Source organism: Neurospora crassa, linkage group III (assembly GCF_000182925.2).
Source record: "Neurospora crassa OR74A linkage group III, whole genome shotgun sequence".
Taxonomy (NCBI): Eukaryota; Fungi; Ascomycota; class Sordariomycetes; order Sordariales; family Sordariaceae; genus Neurospora; species Neurospora crassa.
This window is the reverse complement of record NC_026503.1, coordinates 381,457-399,044: the sequence shown is the minus strand read 5'-3', so window position 1 is coordinate 399,044 and position 17,588 is coordinate 381,457. Positions and strand designations below refer to the sequence as shown.

At 50.5% G+C, this 17,588-nt stretch overlaps 7 protein-coding genes across 7 annotated transcripts; 3 read left to right on the top strand and 4 right to left on the bottom strand.

Annotated features, from left to right (window-relative positions):
• Positions 1-1,539: 1,539 nt before the first annotated feature.
• On the bottom strand, positions 1,540-2,734 carry NCU05660 (hypothetical protein; the record flags this gene model as incomplete). The annotated part of the gene is made up of 2 exons (XM_957655.1): positions 1,540-2,092; positions 2,631-2,734. 2 exons carry the CDS (start codon positions 2,732-2,734, stop codon positions 1,540-1,542), a joined length of 657 nt encoding a protein of 218 aa, XP_962748.1.
• Positions 2,735-4,065: 1,331 nt separating this feature from the next.
• NCU05659 (hypothetical protein) lies at positions 4,066-4,641 on the bottom strand (the record flags this gene model as incomplete). Its single annotated transcript, XM_957654.1, has 1 exon — positions 4,066-4,641. One exon carries the CDS (start codon positions 4,639-4,641, stop codon positions 4,066-4,068), a length of 576 nt encoding a protein of 191 aa, XP_962747.1.
• Positions 4,642-5,991: 1,350 nt separating this feature from the next.
• Positions 5,992-7,951, top strand: stk-36 (serine/threonine protein kinase-36; the record flags this gene model as incomplete). Its single annotated transcript, XM_957653.2, has 1 exon — positions 5,992-7,951. The coding sequence occupies exon 1, from the start codon at positions 6,014-6,016 to the stop codon at positions 7,949-7,951; it is 1,938 nt and encodes a 645-aa protein (XP_962746.1). The 5' UTR covers positions 5,992-6,013.
• A 757-nt stretch (positions 7,952-8,708) lies between these two features.
• NCU05657 (hypothetical protein) lies at positions 8,709-10,112 on the top strand (the record flags this gene model as incomplete). Its single annotated transcript, XM_957652.1, has 4 exons — positions 8,709-8,725; positions 8,804-9,126; positions 9,362-9,379; positions 9,679-10,112. 4 exons carry the CDS (start codon positions 8,709-8,711, stop codon positions 10,110-10,112), a joined length of 792 nt encoding a protein of 263 aa, XP_962745.1.
• Positions 10,113-11,388: 1,276 nt separating this feature from the next.
• On the bottom strand, positions 11,389-12,024 carry NCU05656 (hypothetical protein; the record flags this gene model as incomplete). Its single annotated transcript, XM_957651.1, has 1 exon — positions 11,389-12,024. The coding sequence occupies one exon, from the start codon at positions 12,022-12,024 to the stop codon at positions 11,389-11,391; it is 636 nt and encodes a 211-aa protein (XP_962744.1).
• A 981-nt stretch (positions 12,025-13,005) lies between these two features.
• stk-35 (serine/threonine protein kinase-35) lies at positions 13,006-14,823 on the top strand (the record flags this gene model as incomplete). Its single annotated transcript, XM_957650.1, has 1 exon — positions 13,006-14,823. One exon carries the CDS (start codon positions 13,006-13,008, stop codon positions 14,821-14,823), a length of 1,818 nt encoding a protein of 605 aa, XP_962743.1.
• Positions 14,824-16,155: 1,332 nt separating this feature from the next.
• On the bottom strand, positions 16,156-16,818 carry NCU16614 (hypothetical protein; the record flags this gene model as incomplete). Its single annotated transcript, XM_011395712.1, has 2 exons — positions 16,156-16,481; positions 16,710-16,818. The coding sequence occupies 2 exons, from the start codon at positions 16,816-16,818 to the stop codon at positions 16,156-16,158; spliced, it is 435 nt and encodes a 144-aa protein (XP_011394014.1).
• Between the last annotated feature and the right edge of the window lie 770 nt (positions 16,819-17,588).

Here is a 17,588-nt window from a genome sequence, read left to right as displayed (position 1 = left end):
ATCTGGAGAGCCATGGCTTTCGTCGGCGAATTCTTCGAATACCATGGGCTTATCTCTGCGGCGGCTAGCTCTCTCGTGGTAGGTATCTCCATGCTTGAAGACGTCTAGGTGTTTGAAGGTGTTGTGAAGTGTATGTAGGTAGATATAAACCATAGCGGGAAAATCACCAGCACATCAAGCCTTGTTAGGGGGGTCCAATGCTTGCATTTTGACAAGCCTTGTTGCGAAAGCAAACACTATTAGTTGAGGGAGGCTTCTAATTGGTTGGCTTGAGAGTACGCTATAAACGACTGCTGAAATATTTAAAAACTTAGTGCTTTCTTAGATCTTTTTTTTTTCCAAAGTTATTTCCCCTACTCCCTAATATAAGAAAGAGAACCAAGACTAATATTCTATCAATTGGGCCAGTGGTTCAATGGTTCTCGTCGTTGTATTTCTTTTCGAGATCGCTAGTTCGATTCCAAATAGTTATAGGTTTTTTTTCGTCGCGCGAGAAGTCTCGCGCGGAAGTGAAAGTGTGAATACCCTCATCCGGACCCACCCCCCCCCCCCCCCCCCCCCCCCCCCCGGCGGCTAACTGTAGAGGAAAAAAAAAAAAAAAAGAAAAAAAAAAAAAAAAAACAGGGCAAAGACTCTTATAGTGGCCCTTTCAGAAGGTCATTATAGGGGTCTTTAGCTTTTGCTATTTTACACCCAAATCCAACTAATCAGAAGCCTCCCTCAACCAACAGTGCTTGCTTTTGCAACAAGGCTTGTCTCGTTATCAGCTCTAACAAACCAGTCAAGCCTTGTAACCCCCCCTCAAGACTTGATCCCCTCCTTGTATTCCCACTGTGGTATACGGTAATTGTAGGTACGTTGTGCATTTGCCTTAGCTGATGATTACATTTCGTCATCACATTCCTCGTTCAGTTATTTCACTCATTACGTACCTCTAACAAACAAGGTTATAAAGCAAAGACTCTGGATATGTAGAGGCAGGAAATATCAATTTTTGTAACGCTTCCGAACTCCAAACATGCTCGAAAAACCGTGACATGAAATTCCAAATGTTCAAATGGCCGCCAGTGTCCCATCATTCCATCCGCAAAACGCTGCCTGGTACCACGTAAAAATCGCTGGAATCAACGCCTTAACTCCTCGCTAGTTCCTGTGCTCTGACCCATGACTTCATGTGCTAGTAGACCGAATGAAAACCGAATTTTCGAAAGAGGAATTTGCCGAAAGAAAATGTAGGTAGGTAGCCTGGCGAGAGGAGGAGGCGTTGGAAGAGGAAGATGTCGAAAAGAAGAAAAGTCGCAAAAAAGATGAGGTCGATGATTGGTGGAGACGTGAAGTCGAATTCCGAAATAGGATGGCCGGAAGCTGAAGACTACCTCTATTCGGCCAGGATGACGTCGAGAAAAGGAAACAGTACCACGGGGTATAGAGTGGAGTTGCGACTGGAAGTATGTCGACAGGGAAGAGAGAGAACAGACGGTTGAACCTAAGCATTGAAGGGACCGTGGAGGATCGCATGCGAGTGTCGACTGATTACCTCTAGAGATACCAATACTCTGAAGCGACAGGTTGCCGCCATGGTTGGACAATTTTCCGATCAGACGCATTTCGGACGATGCGCATATTGAACGAGGCTTTGGTATCCCAGACAATGTAAACGTGCCCTTGCACGACGATGTGGTCAAGATCATAACCCAGGTAGATCGTCATGTGAGGATCGTCCTCGGCTACTAGGTTTCGGGTTCTTCCGGTCCTCTGGTCGACATAAGTAAGAACGGTGCCGTCCTCGGCATACTGATTGGTTTCGTTATGGACGCCGGAGCGAACAATAACGACCTGAAAACCGAGGCGATGGGCTTCCTCTCTCAAAATCTTTTCTGTACCCCTTACTCGGTCCATGGTGACTTCGCTGGACCTTCCAGCCCAGTTTTCCGCCCAAAAGATCTTCACTTCCGGGTAGTCCGGGGAGACGGGTGCCTCCCGTTGAAACTCGACTTCTTCGTCTAACTTTCCGCGCTTGCGCTGCAGGCGGGCAAAGAGCCTCTCGAGTGTGATACCCCTTGTGGGGTACCCATCCTCGGGCTTCCAAACTCTAGTAGTGGGAATTTCAAACCCAGGCATTGTGATTTAGGTGTTGTGAAGGTGGTCTGTCCTCGTGTTAGTGTTGTGCGCGCGGTAGTTTGATGGAGTAGAGCGGTGATTATACCTTTGAATGGGTGACTTTGGATTCTTTGAGTTGACTGAAAGTCTAGAGACTTGGAGGTCGAGATTGTTTGTTGAAGATGTGGGCGTACTTGAGGGTATCGAGGTCGTCGATTTTGTCGAGATGCTTAAGGTAGGTGAGATGTAGGATGTGTTGAAGAAGTGAGCGTAGCCAAGATGATCGATGTAGTCGATTCAGTGGTGTGGTTGAGGTAGGCGAGATGTAGGATGTTTGCCGAATCAACGAAGATCGAAATGTCGATGGGTAGGGAAAAAATCGTTGAAGAATTTGGGAGGTAGAAGTGCGATTCTTATGAGGATAGAAGAAAACATTTGTCAAGCGACAGATAGACGACAGTGAACCTAAACCGCAAGGTTGGGCGAAAAACCTGAACTCGAGTGTGCAGTGAATTAACCCGTATACATACATCCACGACTTGTCGGAAGGGCCAAACCTTGACCCAACTTCCAGGTCACCGGTCCGTTTGGGCCAAAGACCTGGCGTTCTCAAGGTTGTGATGCCAGCCAGCATGGTGTTGAGTGAATCTTGGAACGTCAGAGCCAAAGCGGCACCAGCACGAGATTCCTAGGAGTCCCAAGCGCTGAACGTCGACCGGCTTTTCGTTGTACTTATGTGCTTGCTTTCATGGTTCACAGTGAAACGAATGTTTGGCCTAACGGCCAGATGGTGATCTTAGGATTCCATTGTTGATGATCCATGATGGCAGATGCAATCCGAACTACGTGGTTGACGAAACCTACCTCTAGTTATAGGACGTCAAAATGGAAAATAAATGAAGGGAGAGAGCAAATATCGTTTTCTATACCTTCTGGTATCAAACATGGTACTACCGTGACTGTACCTAGTAGTCAGCGCCTTCTCAATGCGATGTTTTCAAGTTACCCCATGTAGCAAATGGGTGACATGGAAGGCTCAGAAATAACAAGCCAAACATAGTAGAATAGTCGGTAGTCGAGGTATATCCTAGGGGATAATGCAGGGGATGCAACACAATAGCCGTTATAGATGAGGAAGTAAAATACGGAGGCGTTGAGTGAACACCCATCAAATAATTGGAAGGCTTTCTCTGTACGCGTACAACTCTGTAGGCGACGTGAACTGCGAGTGTCTGCCACACTGGTACCTCCACATTTATCATCGTTCCAAGTATCCCGCATCCAGCCATTTCACTGAGCAGGCCCAAACACTTGTACCGGAAGGAAGAACATCATAACCATTAACACACAGGTCCGAGTAGAATGGAAATTAGGGAGAACGGGCAATTATATCAATAAAAGTTGTAATGATCTAACTCCAAACCCTCGGTCAGCCCTAGAGATAAAGACCTTGCTAAACCGAATGTGAAATCGCCCAAATCGACGCGCTAACGCCCAGATTGCTGATGCATGCCCCACGCTTATAGCGAACCCCAAACTCCACCAATGCTTCGCTGGAAGGGAAAATGGTCCGATGTGATATGAACGAAGTCGAAAATGCTGATGCTGAAGAAGGGAGTTAAGCGGTCAAAGTCGAGAGTTGGAAAGTCGAGGTGAAAGGTCGAAGTCGGAAATTGAATGAAAACAAAGGTCGAAGTCGAGAATGAGCATGCTGTAGTCGAGGAAAAAGAGAGGAAGTGAGAACGTCGCAGACTGAGTGAAAGAAAATCGAAGTTGAGATCGAGCTTGCTGTAGTCGAAAAAAGAAGAAAGGAAGTGATGTTGCCGGAGACTGTGTGGAAGAAAGTCGAAGTCGACGAAAGCAAACGGCCGATGGATGTCGTAGACTGGTACCACTGGGTAGAGGTATGTTCCCTGGTCGAAAAAGAGGAGTTGGCCCAACAGAGAAGGTGCTTGAGCACTGGCATCAGATAAGCCAATACTCCGAGGCAACCTTTTCCCGTCCCTCGAGAACAATCTTGCGCTCTCGCTGGGGGTCTTTGACAAGGCGCATGTTGAACAGGGCTTTCTCATCCCACACAATATAGATGTGTCCCTGGACAACTAATTCGTCTAAACCGAACCCCATATAGACGGTAATATGTGGGTCGTCGTCCGCCACAACGTTCTGGTACATGCCGCTCTTGGCGTTGAATTCTGTCAGGACGGTTCCATCCTCGTTGTACTGATTCGTTTTTGTATGGATGCCTGATCTGATGATGACACAGGTGAAACCAATGTCCTTAGCCTCCTCCCTGCAAAGCTTCTCGGTGCCTTTGATCACATTCAGGGAGACTTCGCTGGAACGACCAGCCCAGTTCTCTATCCAGTGAGTTACCGGCTCCGGGAACTCTTCAGTTCCTATGTCTTGGGTGTTGTGGAGTACGACCGGAGGTCCCTTCTTCTCGGCGCGGTTGTCCAGTCGATATTTCAACTGGCCATAGGTAATCGACCTCTTGGGCCAGTCGTCCTTGTCAGGATTCCACTTTCTGTTCGCATTCATCTTGGCGGTGATAGCCTTTGGCACAGAGTTGTTAGTGTATGCCGATGTAAACGGAAGATAATGATGCCTGGATGGGATGCACCTACAGGAGACGATTTAGAATGTCGAAGGTAAGGAAGGTCGATGAGGAAGGTCGATGAGGAAGGTCGATGAGGAAGGTCGATGAGGAAGGTCGATGAGGAAGGTCGATGAGGAAGGCGAAGAATATCGTTGGTAATCAATGAAGACAAGCACAGAGAAGGTGTCGACAGTGTCGTAGGTGAGTGAGAGGAATGGTCTGACGGGGAAGTCTTGTGATCGAAAATGCCGATGGGGAGAGAAGAAAAATGGTCAAGGACTTGAGTCGTGCAGGGAATTTATAAGGGCAAGAAATTAATTCAGCGACATGCAAAGGTTGTGATGAATGTCAATCTCTAGACCGGAGACAGAACCTGAACCTGGTGGCCTTGATAGCTGGGTGAAGGTGAAGCTTCGCCAGAACCCAAAAGTTCGGTCCAGCCATGAAGGGCAGAACCTTGACCCATACCTCCTACCAGCTGACCTGGGCTTAAGGTTCTGGTACATGTATACCTATGCATATCAACCAACCCTTCGCGTTGACGGCCATTGCGGTGTTGAGGTTTCGTAGAGGTAGGACCGTAGTAGCGGCAGTCATAACTACAAAGTCTCTGTGAAATCTAGGTGCCTGGACACTTTGAACCAGCGAGATCGCATCTAGAGCCGCAGAAGTCCTATATATATTACTGAGAAGAAGGTTCACGTTGGTGTCACTTGGTGCAGTTGCTTCCATTCGGTTGTCTAGCTCTAGCCGCAACCACAGCAACCGTGATCTGCTTTCTGTGTGCATCAACAAATTAGCTTGTGAATGACAGTGACAAACGGAGTGATCTCACCAGGTTTACATGTTGGTGAATTGATTGCCTGCCAGGTGTGCAGGTTTGAGGTTGACGGTGGCAAAGGGAAGTGAAGGGCTCAACCCAATTGAGCAGTGAACAGCTCGTCTCCCACCATTTCGGCGGCACTGTTCACCACACAACCCGCCGCAAACCTGAGCATTTGCCTGCCGCTTGACAAATCATCCACGGTCGCATTCTTATATCATTTGTCTTTTCCATTTGCTCCCAAATTCATTCCTTTCTTCCTCCCCCCTCAAAACGAGCGTCAATCATTCGGTCGGGCACAACCCAACTCCTCCATCGGATTTCTCTTCGCTCGCAAACCACAACCAAAGGAAACAACAACAAGGGAAAAAAATACAAGAAAAAGCAAAGCACCACAAGTAGCACGACAAAAAATCTACCTATCGACAAGCAACAAAGAAAAAAAGAAGGAAAAAAGAAACACTCATTACCACAAGCACGCCGACACGACAATGTCTACCACGGCCAGCACTCTCCCCCCCGCGCAGAAGAAGCCCATCAACAACATGGAATCCCTAGATGACGCCAACAACTCCCCTTTCTCCAAGCCTGCCAGTAAGCCGTCGACGGCCTCAAGCATTGCAGTCTCCGATGCGCCACAGGGATACGAGCTTGAGCCATGGCCCACGTCCGCTGTCGAAGACCCCAACCAATACCGCCGCGGCGGCCATCACCCGATCCTTCTCGGCGACCACCTCGGTCCTTCCACGAACCCCTCCCGCTTCCGCGTCTTTCACAAGCTCGGCTACGGCGGCTTCGGTACTGTCTGGCTGTGTCAGGATATGGACGAGATGCGCAACAACAAGAGGTGGAAGTGGCGCGTCGTCAAAGTTATGTCGGCAAAGGCTTCGAACTTGAAGGGAGGCAACGCAGATCTGAAGGTCATGGAGATGTTCGAGGGCGTTGATAGGGAGTTGCTGAAGATGAAAGGAGTGTCGATCCCGATGGAGAGTTTCTGGGTCGAGGGACCTAATGGAAGACATTTGTGCCTTATGATGGAATGGCTGGGCCCGGAGACGACGGGGCTGGCCAGGTGCATTGGACAATGCGACGGGATGATGAAGGACATCTGCTTCCAGTTGTTGGAGGCGATGGAGTTCATTCATTCCAAGGGCCTCTGCCATGGGGATTTCCGGCCGCAGAACATCCTGCTGAGGTTGAAAGATGGTGTTGATGAGTGGTCGGAGGAGCAACTGTTGGCGGTTCTCGGCGAGCCTGAGCGTGCTGCGGTGGTCGTGTGGGACGACGCACAGGAGCCGCAGCCTGTCACAGGCAACCCGAGCGTGCCTGAGTACCTGGTAGGCTGCGGCGACATTGCATACGGCTCTGGCTTGGTGTCGACAAAGATCGCCGTTGTCGACTACGGCGTCGCGTATCCTTTTTCCGACCATCCAGTCAGGTGCACCTCCGGAGTCGCGGGCCCGTATGCATCCCCCGAAGATCTCACCCTCCAACAGGAGCTGATCGGAGTCAAGGCGGACATCTGGTCGCTGGCCACCGCCATGTTCGAGATTCGCTTCGGCTTTCCGCCCTTCGGCACCAACAACCACGCCCCTAGCTCCATTCCCAGCATGGAGGAGTCCATGGGCCCTGTGCCTCCTCCTTTCCGAGCTACAGTTCGAGAGTGGTACAAGCTTCCCGCCGAAACAGAAGAGGAGCTACAGGACAAGAGCAACTCAGAGCTGTCGTATGTTACTACCAAACCCGAGGAGCTGGAAAAGAACCGCAAGTATCACTTGGAGGAGCGAGGCGCCAAAGACCCCATGATCTTCCGCATCTTGTATCCCCGCAGCACGAACATTAGCCCCGCGCAGGCAGAGGACATCGCCAATCAGGCCAAGAGCAACCCGGCGCAACTGCCATTGTGGACGCCAATCCCACGAAACCCCGACAGACTCGCCTACTACACCCGAAAGGATTATCTCAAGCTCGTTCCTCCCAAGGAAGAGGTCGAAGTGTTCTGGGATCTCGTCATGTCCGTCTTCAAGTGGCAACCAGAGGACAGAGCGACGATTGAGCAGATCATGGAGCACCCCTGGTTCGAGGGCCGCAAGAAGCGCAGAGATGCTGTCGCCAGACCCAACCTCACCACGTCCGAATCCGGCATTGTCTGTTCCATTTCTACCAAGTTGGGACAAGCCAAGGCGAACATCAGCAACTGGTTCAACATTCTTTTCTGGGACAAACAAAAGAACAAAACAAAGGGTTCGAACACTCTCTCGCGCTATCTCTGGAAACCCACTTGCAAGACCTTCGGCAAGATCTCTGGGGTTCCCATTGCCATCTTTTGGCTTCTCATGATTATTCCGGCGGCGTGGCTCATCAAGAGAAGGATCGATCGGGGTCGCAATGTCTTCTCTCCCAGCAGCGTCAGAGGCCTTCGGCATTGAGGGGAAGACCGGGAAGTCGTCACTATCGGAAGTCATGTGCCTGGATATTGAGAGGGAAGGAGCGGGAGGGAAAAGGATGAAGTGCTCGTGAGGAGGGACACGAAGGAGTAGGTTCGAGAGATTGGAATCGGAGGTGTGTGAAAGAGAGGATCGATGTAGTGCGGCGTATAGACAAAAAAAGACATGGAGATGATTGAAGTAACTATTCTGGCGGACAATTGGCCGTAGGTGAAATACCAAAAAAATCGCAAAAATCTGACCAAGAAAGTGATGATAGTGCAAGTACCCGCGTGAACTCGAACCCGCTCCGTGATTGCTAGTGCCCATCATTTTCTTGCATCAAAAACAACTTTTCATATCACCTGAATGTCCATTGAGTGCATGAAGGCGTCGCGTAGAGGTACATAAGGCAATAACAGCCGAGATTTAGCTCAATCATCAAGTGTCCCTCGTCATATACCGCACACATACCCACCAAGGTGTTGAACCATACTGCAAGGAAGTGATCACGGAGAGCGACGTGGTGGTGGTGAAAGTCTTGATTGATGAGAAAGAGAGAAAGAAGAAGAAGAAGGAGGATGAAATCCGACTTATATATAGGGTAGCCATGTGTGGATCGTATCCACTAATGCTAAGAGAATGCCAAGAACTGGTGATGGCTTCAACACAAGTTTCATGCGTCAAGTCCGCCATCACACAAATTCAATCTCGCCGAACCAAGCATCACCAGAAACATCACTACACCTCTAGACGCACAATGCCTTGGGCCAACATGTTCGTTTTAAACGAGGAAAATCAGGCGAAAGCAATTGATATATTTCATTGATTCCACGCTACAGTCACAAACCACAGCAAGCGCTTCATTCTCATTCCTATTACCTCTATGGTTACCTCGCCACCACACTTTTCCATCCAACTGAGTTCTCCGCGGCCTCCGCCCGAAAGAACGATTCAGCGTCAAATCCCCGCCGCACTTTCCGGCCCAGTTTTCGGCCCAGTGGATAGTAATGTTTGGGAAATCAGCAGAAGGGAGGCTCTCCCACTGGAATTCCATCTCCTCCTCTTCGGCCTTACCCCTCTTGCGTTGAAGGCGTTGGAAAAGCTTCTCGACGGTGATATCCCTTCTGGGGTACCCAGTGACAGGGACATGCTGGGGCGTCTTGACTCTGGTAGAGGTACCCTGGTGGTGGGAATTTCAAAACCCGGCATCTTGTTGGTAATAGTTGTCTGCCATTTTGGGTTGTGCTCCCGGATTATTGGTCATGGGTCGTGTGTATCATACCGACTGATGTACTTGGGTGTTGGAGATGAGGAATTAAGTTCATGATCTGGAGATATATATAGTTGACAGAAGTAAAAGCAGTAAGCCGATGGGCGGCCATGGGAGACGAGTAACATGAAAAATATTAGATAGCATTGGAACTAAATGTAAGTGTAGTTCGGGGCGAAGCACCCGCTTCCCTTCTGGTATGAATGAAGGCGCATAACTTTTTCCGGTGATGTATGGTGATAGTGATGATGATGCTGGAACGGTAGTTGCAGGAATCAGGATGTTCATTCTCCATCCAAATTGGTTACTAGGTAGCTGAGATACTTTCTCTGACTGAGGGGGTCAGTCATCTTCTTGAGATTAGGGGTACCGAACTCAACCGGGTCCCAAACTAGATAGATAGACATAGCCTTGGAGCAAGAGCTAGCTCTTTTGACTCTTGCTGACTCCCATATAGACGGTGAAGTAGGAGTCCGCCTTTTGCCGGGCGTTCTTCCACTGCCCACTTTCAGCATCGTATACCGTAACGGTCCTGCCGTTCTTGTACACATTGCGAGTCTCATGGGCAAGCTGCCTGATGACGACGCAAGTCAGCTTCAGGCGGTCCGCTACCTCGCGGCAAATCTCTTCCGTAACGGCGATAGGCACGTCGTTATTCACGTATCGTCGATCCTTGGTCTGGTTGGGATCGACGATCCAGGAAACTCGAATCTTTCTCTTTGGCACGATACTATTCATGTATCTGTACTTCCATCTCTCTGTACCCTGATCATTGGTAGTGGATTGAGGGTTCTGGATACTCATCAGTTCCTATATCTGATGTGCGTGGATGGTCACATAAGGTCGGTTGCTTGTCTGGGCAGTTGTCCAGTCTGTTTTTCAGTTATCTGAAGGCAACGGACCACTTTGGAGACACATCTTTATCTGGGTTCCACTTCCTGTTGTAATTCGACCTGCTTGCTGCTGGCAAAGAGTCGTTAGTAGATGCTCGTTCAAGAGGAATATGAAGATACTTCGGGGTGTTACCTAAGGTACCTCTACTGAAGAGAAGCTCGATCATGTCGGAATGTCGTGGGTGAATGCAATGACATGGGATGGTGTGTCGAAGGGAAATGAAGAGGGTTCCCGCCGGCCTGGATGTTGGGGTCGGTAAACTGGGAAAACGGAGCTGTAGCTCGTCGAAGGTCTTGGGCTGATATGTTCCTGAATATGCTGTTGATTACTTCATTGGTTGTATATAACGACTTCTGCCGTAGTGCATCTCAAGTCACACCGCCTTTGCACGTATTGTGATCGGTATAGGTTTCCGTTGAATGAAGGACAAGTGAATTATGACGGGTATTTAAGGACAAAAGGAAACAGTGCTAAAGCCAAGCTCATTTGTACCTTACCTCTATACAAAGTGAAAGGAAGAGATCAAAGCACTTGATGGTATGGCGATGAAGGAATGATGCTTTGAAGACCGAAAGGTAAAAGAGGGTATCGGAATATATAACTCTGATGAGATCACATTGGTAGACAACAATCAGGTAATTGGTTCACAGTGGACAAACGACTTTTTGGAAACTTCCAGGTTGATTTCATGCCTCTTTACTTTCTCTTTGCCCCTTTGCTCGCGTTGTGCCCTCTTGTCCAAATAGAGCACCCTAATGTCTGAGACAAGCAGGTTGACAACTTGTCAATAACCCTCCGGTATGCTGATGTTAGACCCCAAACATCTACCTCCCACTTATTGACCGTTGAACAATCCGGTTTGACAAGCCTTTTTGAACAATGAAGCGAGTATCCCCACGGTTGTGCCACTGAGCCAGTTCCGATCAAATGAAGAAAAGACATCCTGACTCCTAGCTTCACGGTGCTGCTTCATAGTAGCAGAAGCGCTCGCTCTCTTGCCTGATGTCCAGCGCTTGCTGTCGTTGCTGTGAAGGCGGGAGTAAATATGAGCTTGAATATTTTGCCAAAATGAAATATGCGCCTCGCTTGACGTGCTTTGTTGTATTGCAACCCAGTCGTTGGAGTAAGGCCGGGAGTTGTTGCAGGAGTTGAAGGCGTATTTCTTAGCAATAGCAATGACTGTGAGGGTCGGTTGGGGAGGCAGATCGTAGAGAGGAGGCTCAGAAAAGAAACTGTTGTCGAACACCGAGAGACAGGTTCAGATGGAAAACGCTCAGCCAGATTTGGCTGGCAGAGGATCCTTGGTCAGAGACCAGTACTCGTGAGAAACTGGTCGCTCACCATCTTCAGCACTGACGTGCTTCCTCTGGTTGACTGGGTCGGTCATCTTGTCCAACCCACCGAACTTTTGGGAGTCCCAAACCACATATATGTGGCCCTGGAGCAAGAGCTCGGTCTTGCTCCGGCCCATATAGATAGTGAAATGAGAGTCGGCCTCCCTCTGCATATTTTGGTAGCGTCCAGTCGACGCGTCCCAAACGGTGACTGTCCGTCCGTCAACGTAAATGTTTTTGGTCTCGTGCGCTGCCCCCCTGATGACAACGTACTTCAACCCCAATCTGTCGGCTTCCTCCCTGCAAATTTCCTCCGTGGTAGCGATTTGTGGGCCGTCGGGCTCGTATCGCTCGTCTTGAGTGGGATCCACGATCCAGGTGACGGTGACAGGCTCTTTCGACCTTGAGCTCGTCATCTTCTTGGGCGTTCCCCAGACTTGGACGCCCGCATACCTCTTCCGTCTTCCTGCGGCCTTCTTTTGAACTAGGGCCTCTAGGGAGACTGACTTGAGAGGAAAGTCGTGGACTTGATCATGAAACTCTGGGTAGGGAGGACGAAAGATTGATGTAGTCATCTTCAATGCTGATGTTGTGTTTATCGACTATGTCTGATGGTGATTTGCGTGTACAAGGTACTGCAATTTTTTGTCGATGGGTGGTGGTAAAAGAAGAAAGGGCCGAGTATCGAGAATCGTGTAGCTTTTATTCCAAGTCCAGAAACATTCTTCGAGGACGAGTGAAGAAGCCGTGGATGCTCAGAACCTTTGGTTCAAGGTCCAGGTTGCAACTGTTAGGGCAAACCTGGAGTGTCCATGATACCGAAGCATATCATGGCCAGCGCGGCTCTCCGCTCTGTCCATATCCATCTGAAGGTTTTGTTAGAGGTAGTGAACATAGCCAGAGTGCATAGGTGGAAGGGGAAGAAAGACCTGTGAATAGACAAGGTTATATATCAGGTTCGCCGGATAGCCTCATATGGTCAGGCCAACCGTCAGTTCACCAGGCCTGTCATGGTGAACTTTGCCTTCACCACCCGTTTTGGAGGTGAGACTTGACATTGCTGCCCACAATCCATTCACCAGCGCAATCTTTGAATGTGATGTGCAATTATATAGGTAGCGAACCTGTACTGCCCCGTGTTCCACTCGCGGGTCGTTGTCGTTGTTCTGTGTTGTTTGCTAAAGTGGGCAACCGGAACAAAGAAAGTGCGGCGTGGAACCTGTGCCTGTTGACACTTGACAGATGGACACCAGTGCCTTCCACTTGCTTCCACTTTCCCCTCTTCACCTCCCATTCACCACTCTCCACTCCCACGGACATGGCCTGCGGCATCTGAACCGTGAACACCGCTTTTGTGCGACTGCCTTGCAACCATCGGCCCTGAGCGACACGTCATTTGCAGTCTTGAACGGCCGCTTCCACGACGGTTAAAAGGACGACCATTCTCCGATCTTTCGCAAGTCTGATTGTTCATTGACAGCTTCCTCGTTAATTGCCCATTCGGCACTACATCAACCGCGCGACCAAAGCACACGGCACGCAGACCTTCCATCACCATGTCCTACCTCGACACTCAAAGATTTCCTTACGAGCTCGAGTTCCCCATCGATGACTCCGATATGGAGGATCCCCGACGCTACCAAAACGGCGGATTCCACCCTATTCTCCTTGGGGACCGACTCGGTCCTAGGTCCAACGGTCGCTTCCGCGTCGTCAACAAGCTCGGCGCCGGCGGCTACGGCACTGTCTGGCTGTGTCAAGACACCCACCACAAGCCTAGCACTGTTACCAAATGGCGTGTCGTCAAAGTTATTGCCGCCGGAAAGTCTACCCCCGACTGTCCCGACCTCAAAATCCTCGGCCATTTCCGCGATGTCGACCGCTCCTTTCTCGACGCCTTTGGCATCTGCCTTCCAATCGAGCATTTCTGGCTGACCGGCCCCAACGGCCGCCATCTGGCCCTCGTTTTTCCCTGGCACGGCTGCACACTCCAGATTGTTCCCGACTACTACAGCTTCCATACGTCCCTGATTAAGGACATGGCATTTGAGCTCGTTGAATGTCTGCGCTTCCTGCACTCGCGCGGACTTTGTCATGGCGACCTCCGACCCCGCAACGTTCTCCTCCGTCTACTGCCAGGAGCCGACGAAATGCCCGAGTCGGAACTCTGGGAAGTTCTGCCCGAACCGCAAAGAGTCCGTATCATCCGAGTTTGTGACGACAAATTCTTCGACGAGCTTCCTTCAGCCGACCGGCCGAACAATATACCCGAATACATCGTCGCCCCCGTCGAGCTTCCGTTTGTCTCCGGTCTCTACACTCGCCATCCCGTCCTCATCGACCTCGGTGTCTCTTTCCCTTCCCAACAGCCACCAAAGGAAGGCACGACAGGGATTCCCATCTCCTTTGCCGCTCCTGAGTCCGTCTTTCGCACCTTGTACAATACCTCCCGACCCCTCCTCGGCCCTGCCAGCGACATCTGGTCTCTCGCTTGCACCCTCGCCCACCTCCGAGTCTCGTGCAATCCCTTTCAATCTGACGACGTCAACCTGTCCTCGGTTGCTAGAAGCTGGGAGGAAACACTTTCCCCGCTGCCAGAACCCTACCGCTCCAAATACCGCGAAATTAAGAACATTGAGACGCCGCTGGACGAGGTGTGGGGCGACAAACCTGATAGCCAGCTTGATCCTGTCGTCGACCCGAAGGCTGTGTACGAGGGTCGAGCCGAACGAAGACTTGCAAGGTGCGGGACGCGGAACTGGTTCAAGGAACGCATGATGCGGGTAAGACGGTTGGAGATATTCCCGGAGGCGGCGAGGGAGATGCTGGAGGAGGAAAAGGAGGCAGACCCAAAGATGAAGGAGGTGTTGCCCTTCAGCGAAGACATGGAAGTGGTGAATATCTATGAACAGGGTATGCAAGTGAAGATGGACAAGGAAGAGATTGAGTTGTTTTGGGACCTGTTGGAGGGTTGCTGGAGATGGAAGCCGGAGGAGAGGATGAGCATCGAGGAGGTGGTGAGGCACCCGTGGTTTGAGGGACGACAGCCGAGGGAGATTCCCAAGCCAGGCCCGTGGAGGGTTGTGGTCAGGGTACTGTGGTCCTTCTGGGACTGTGTCAGGCCGTTCACCAGTGGCTGGTTTGATCGTGGCAGGGTAGAAGAATGGTCGCTCATCGTCACGAAGAAGTTGCCTCCCAATGTCGTGACGGCATATAAAACAATTGGCAAGTTCTTCTTTGCGTTATTTGGGTCGCTCACTCCATCTGCTTTGCGCAAGAAGCTCATTTGGAGACCGAAGTCGTTTCCCTTCATCAGTCCTCCAGGTACACCGAGTCAGGCTCCAGCAGACTCGACGGATTGGGAGACATGGTGAGAGGTGAATGAGAGCCGGCTGAGGAACAAGCAGACGGCTGGATACGGCGGAGAGGGGAAGAGAACCAAAGAGAGAGAGGAGAAAGATTGGGTAGTGTAAATTTCCAAGACCAGCTGTAGCATGTGCAGATTACAATGCAGATGGAGGCATGATGACAAATGTGTTGGTCAATGTAGCCATCTCTTTCTTGCATATCTCGTGCTTATGGATACTGATTCCGCAGTGATTGCCGGTGATATGAGCGAAGCTACTCAGGTCGAACCCGCTGATTGTTCTCCGAATCCTGCACCTCCTTCTTCAAACACTAAAACCTCCGAACAGCTTCATTCAGGTGTTAGAGTTGGCCTACATGCTGTCTCCAATGACATGTGCGCCTTCTCTGACTTCATATATATCCTCCACGACGACATGACATCTGTATCCCTTGTATGCGCGCCTCGCGGGCAGATGCACTAGTCGCGCATGAACTTCTACATACAATCATGTCGTATCCAAAACTTTCCGGAAGGTGCGGTTGTTGCCTGCTGGCGGATGAGAGAGGCAAGCGAGCGGGCGGGAGGGCAGGTAGGTAGGGCGACGCATGCAGCTGCCTTATCAGAGGCATCAAGTCGGCCTTCCCACCAGAGCGGTCTCTTACAAGCCTCCTCCCGTAGGTACGATACTATCTGGGTTGCCTCTAGCAAGATAGTGCGCCGTCGCAGACACTACTAACCTGCTGATTGTCAACCGGAAACATGCCTCGATTTCGACGATGCGTTTCGCGAACGCTTTCTGCGTTTCCTTGATTGTCACGTCATCTCCTGTTAGTCATGATTATGGCTCGCCCACCTCTAACACTCGAGTGCCGTCGACTTAAAGACCCGAAACGGAACGGAACTCGAACGACGAACACAAAGGAAGACTACGAGCTACAACCCGAGCGATAACCACGACAACAGTAACGACAGCGGGTTTCCATACCACAACTAGCACAAACTCCACGAAGAAAACGTCAGCAATGCATGACCAACATCCCTACTGCCTTCAATTTGATACAAGGGTGTCCAAAGACAATTATTCTACTGGCTCCTACACGATGTACATCCCGACAGTTCCGCCCTCTTCCATACCGCCTTCAACCTCGTCGCCAGCCGAGCCATATCTACCAAGTGCTCCAATGAACGGTTCCCAACTGAAGAATACGAATGCCCAAGGCATCATAGACACGTTGGGAATTGTCGTGGAATGTTCTGTTCGGGTGTACCTCTTCCCTTGCATCTTGCTTTTCGTACTTCCTCAATCCATATCTTGCTGTCGTCAGACTCTAGCCAAGACCATACATGCCCGACCAGATCATGACCTTGTTGCGCCAAGGGGGTGGAATCCGCCTACTTCCACCTCTCGTTCTTCTGAATTCGTGGATATAGCCTTATGATATGGCGGATTCCATATAAGCAAAGTTTTCATATCCTTCCTCGTTCTTTTCTTCGCCAACCACTTGCGCAGCCCCTCGATCCAGACGATATTGTCGTTATGCTTGAGCCCGAATTGAGAAGGGTCGAATGTTCTCGCGCGGCAGGTGTTTGGTTTCCCCGCCGCCGCCGCCGCCGCCGCCGCCGCGTTATGCTTAAGCAGTTCAATGCAAGGTTGAGATCGTTGCCTTCCAGTTTGTCTCCTGGCTAAAAGCGTATATTGTTAGAGGGGTTGTAGTGAATCCGTCGGTTCCGTGCAGGGGACACGTTTTCTCTTCTTCTGTTCTTCTGTCACTCAATCGAAGGAAGACAGTGCAGTTTGCTGGTCGCTGAAGGTAGGTAGGTATCTTCGAGGTTAACCGATCGATGGAAAGGCCCAGCTTGTCGGCAGCAAGGTACCCTAAGCCGTCTGGTCGAAGAGAGTTGGTTGCCTACTGGGATCGACTACCGCGCTGTCCTCGAAGGGGGTCATTATGTCCCAAAACTGCTTAGGCACCTTGAGCTTGCCATAAATGTGCTTCCGCTGGTTCTTGGGATCCGCCATGAGGTAGGTAGATGGTGATGTGCTCATGACCATTCCATGTGAGGTAAATATGTCCGGCAATGAGGAGGTTTTCGATGTTATGGCCCATTATAACAGTCATATGTCGGTCGGCGGGTTACTGCATCTTCTTCATTCTGCCGGTCCTTGGGTCCCTAGGTTTGTAATCGCAGTAGGGACTCTAGGTATCAACCTTTTCTCCTTTTCGATCCTTTTCGCTTCCTGTTGAAGTGCTAAAGTGGAGGAGGACTTGCATCCCATTCATTTCCTGTCTCCTCATCATAGAAGGTCATCGGGATGCCCTCGTGGGTGAGGTTACGAGTTGCATGAAATCCCTGACGGATTACAACAAAGTTAAGTTCCAGGTCGTCTGCCCCCTGCGCGGCAGTCAGCCTTCCTCCGTTTCATTTCTTTGCGCGACGGCAAAGGGGTCCTCGTGATCTTCTGCGGTACGGCACAGCCATAAGATCGTGATTTTGGCCTTTTGGGACCGCTTGGAATTCAATTGCCGTCTTCGCCCCTTTGGATCGGGGTGGGCGCCCTTCATGGTCTGTAACTGAGCGAGGGACATGGAGTTTGTAGGAAGTTGGTGGATTGCGAGGCGAAACTCCGGACATGGTGGCACAGATCGGTGCTTGCGATTTTGGTGTATGGATTGAAAGAAAGGTGGTGGTGTTGGGTGGGACTTGATGATCTAGAGCTATGGTGAGCGGTTTCTAGATCAGAGCCTCTGGCACCTTGCCTCCAGGGCGCGCCTAGAGTTCATCTCTTGC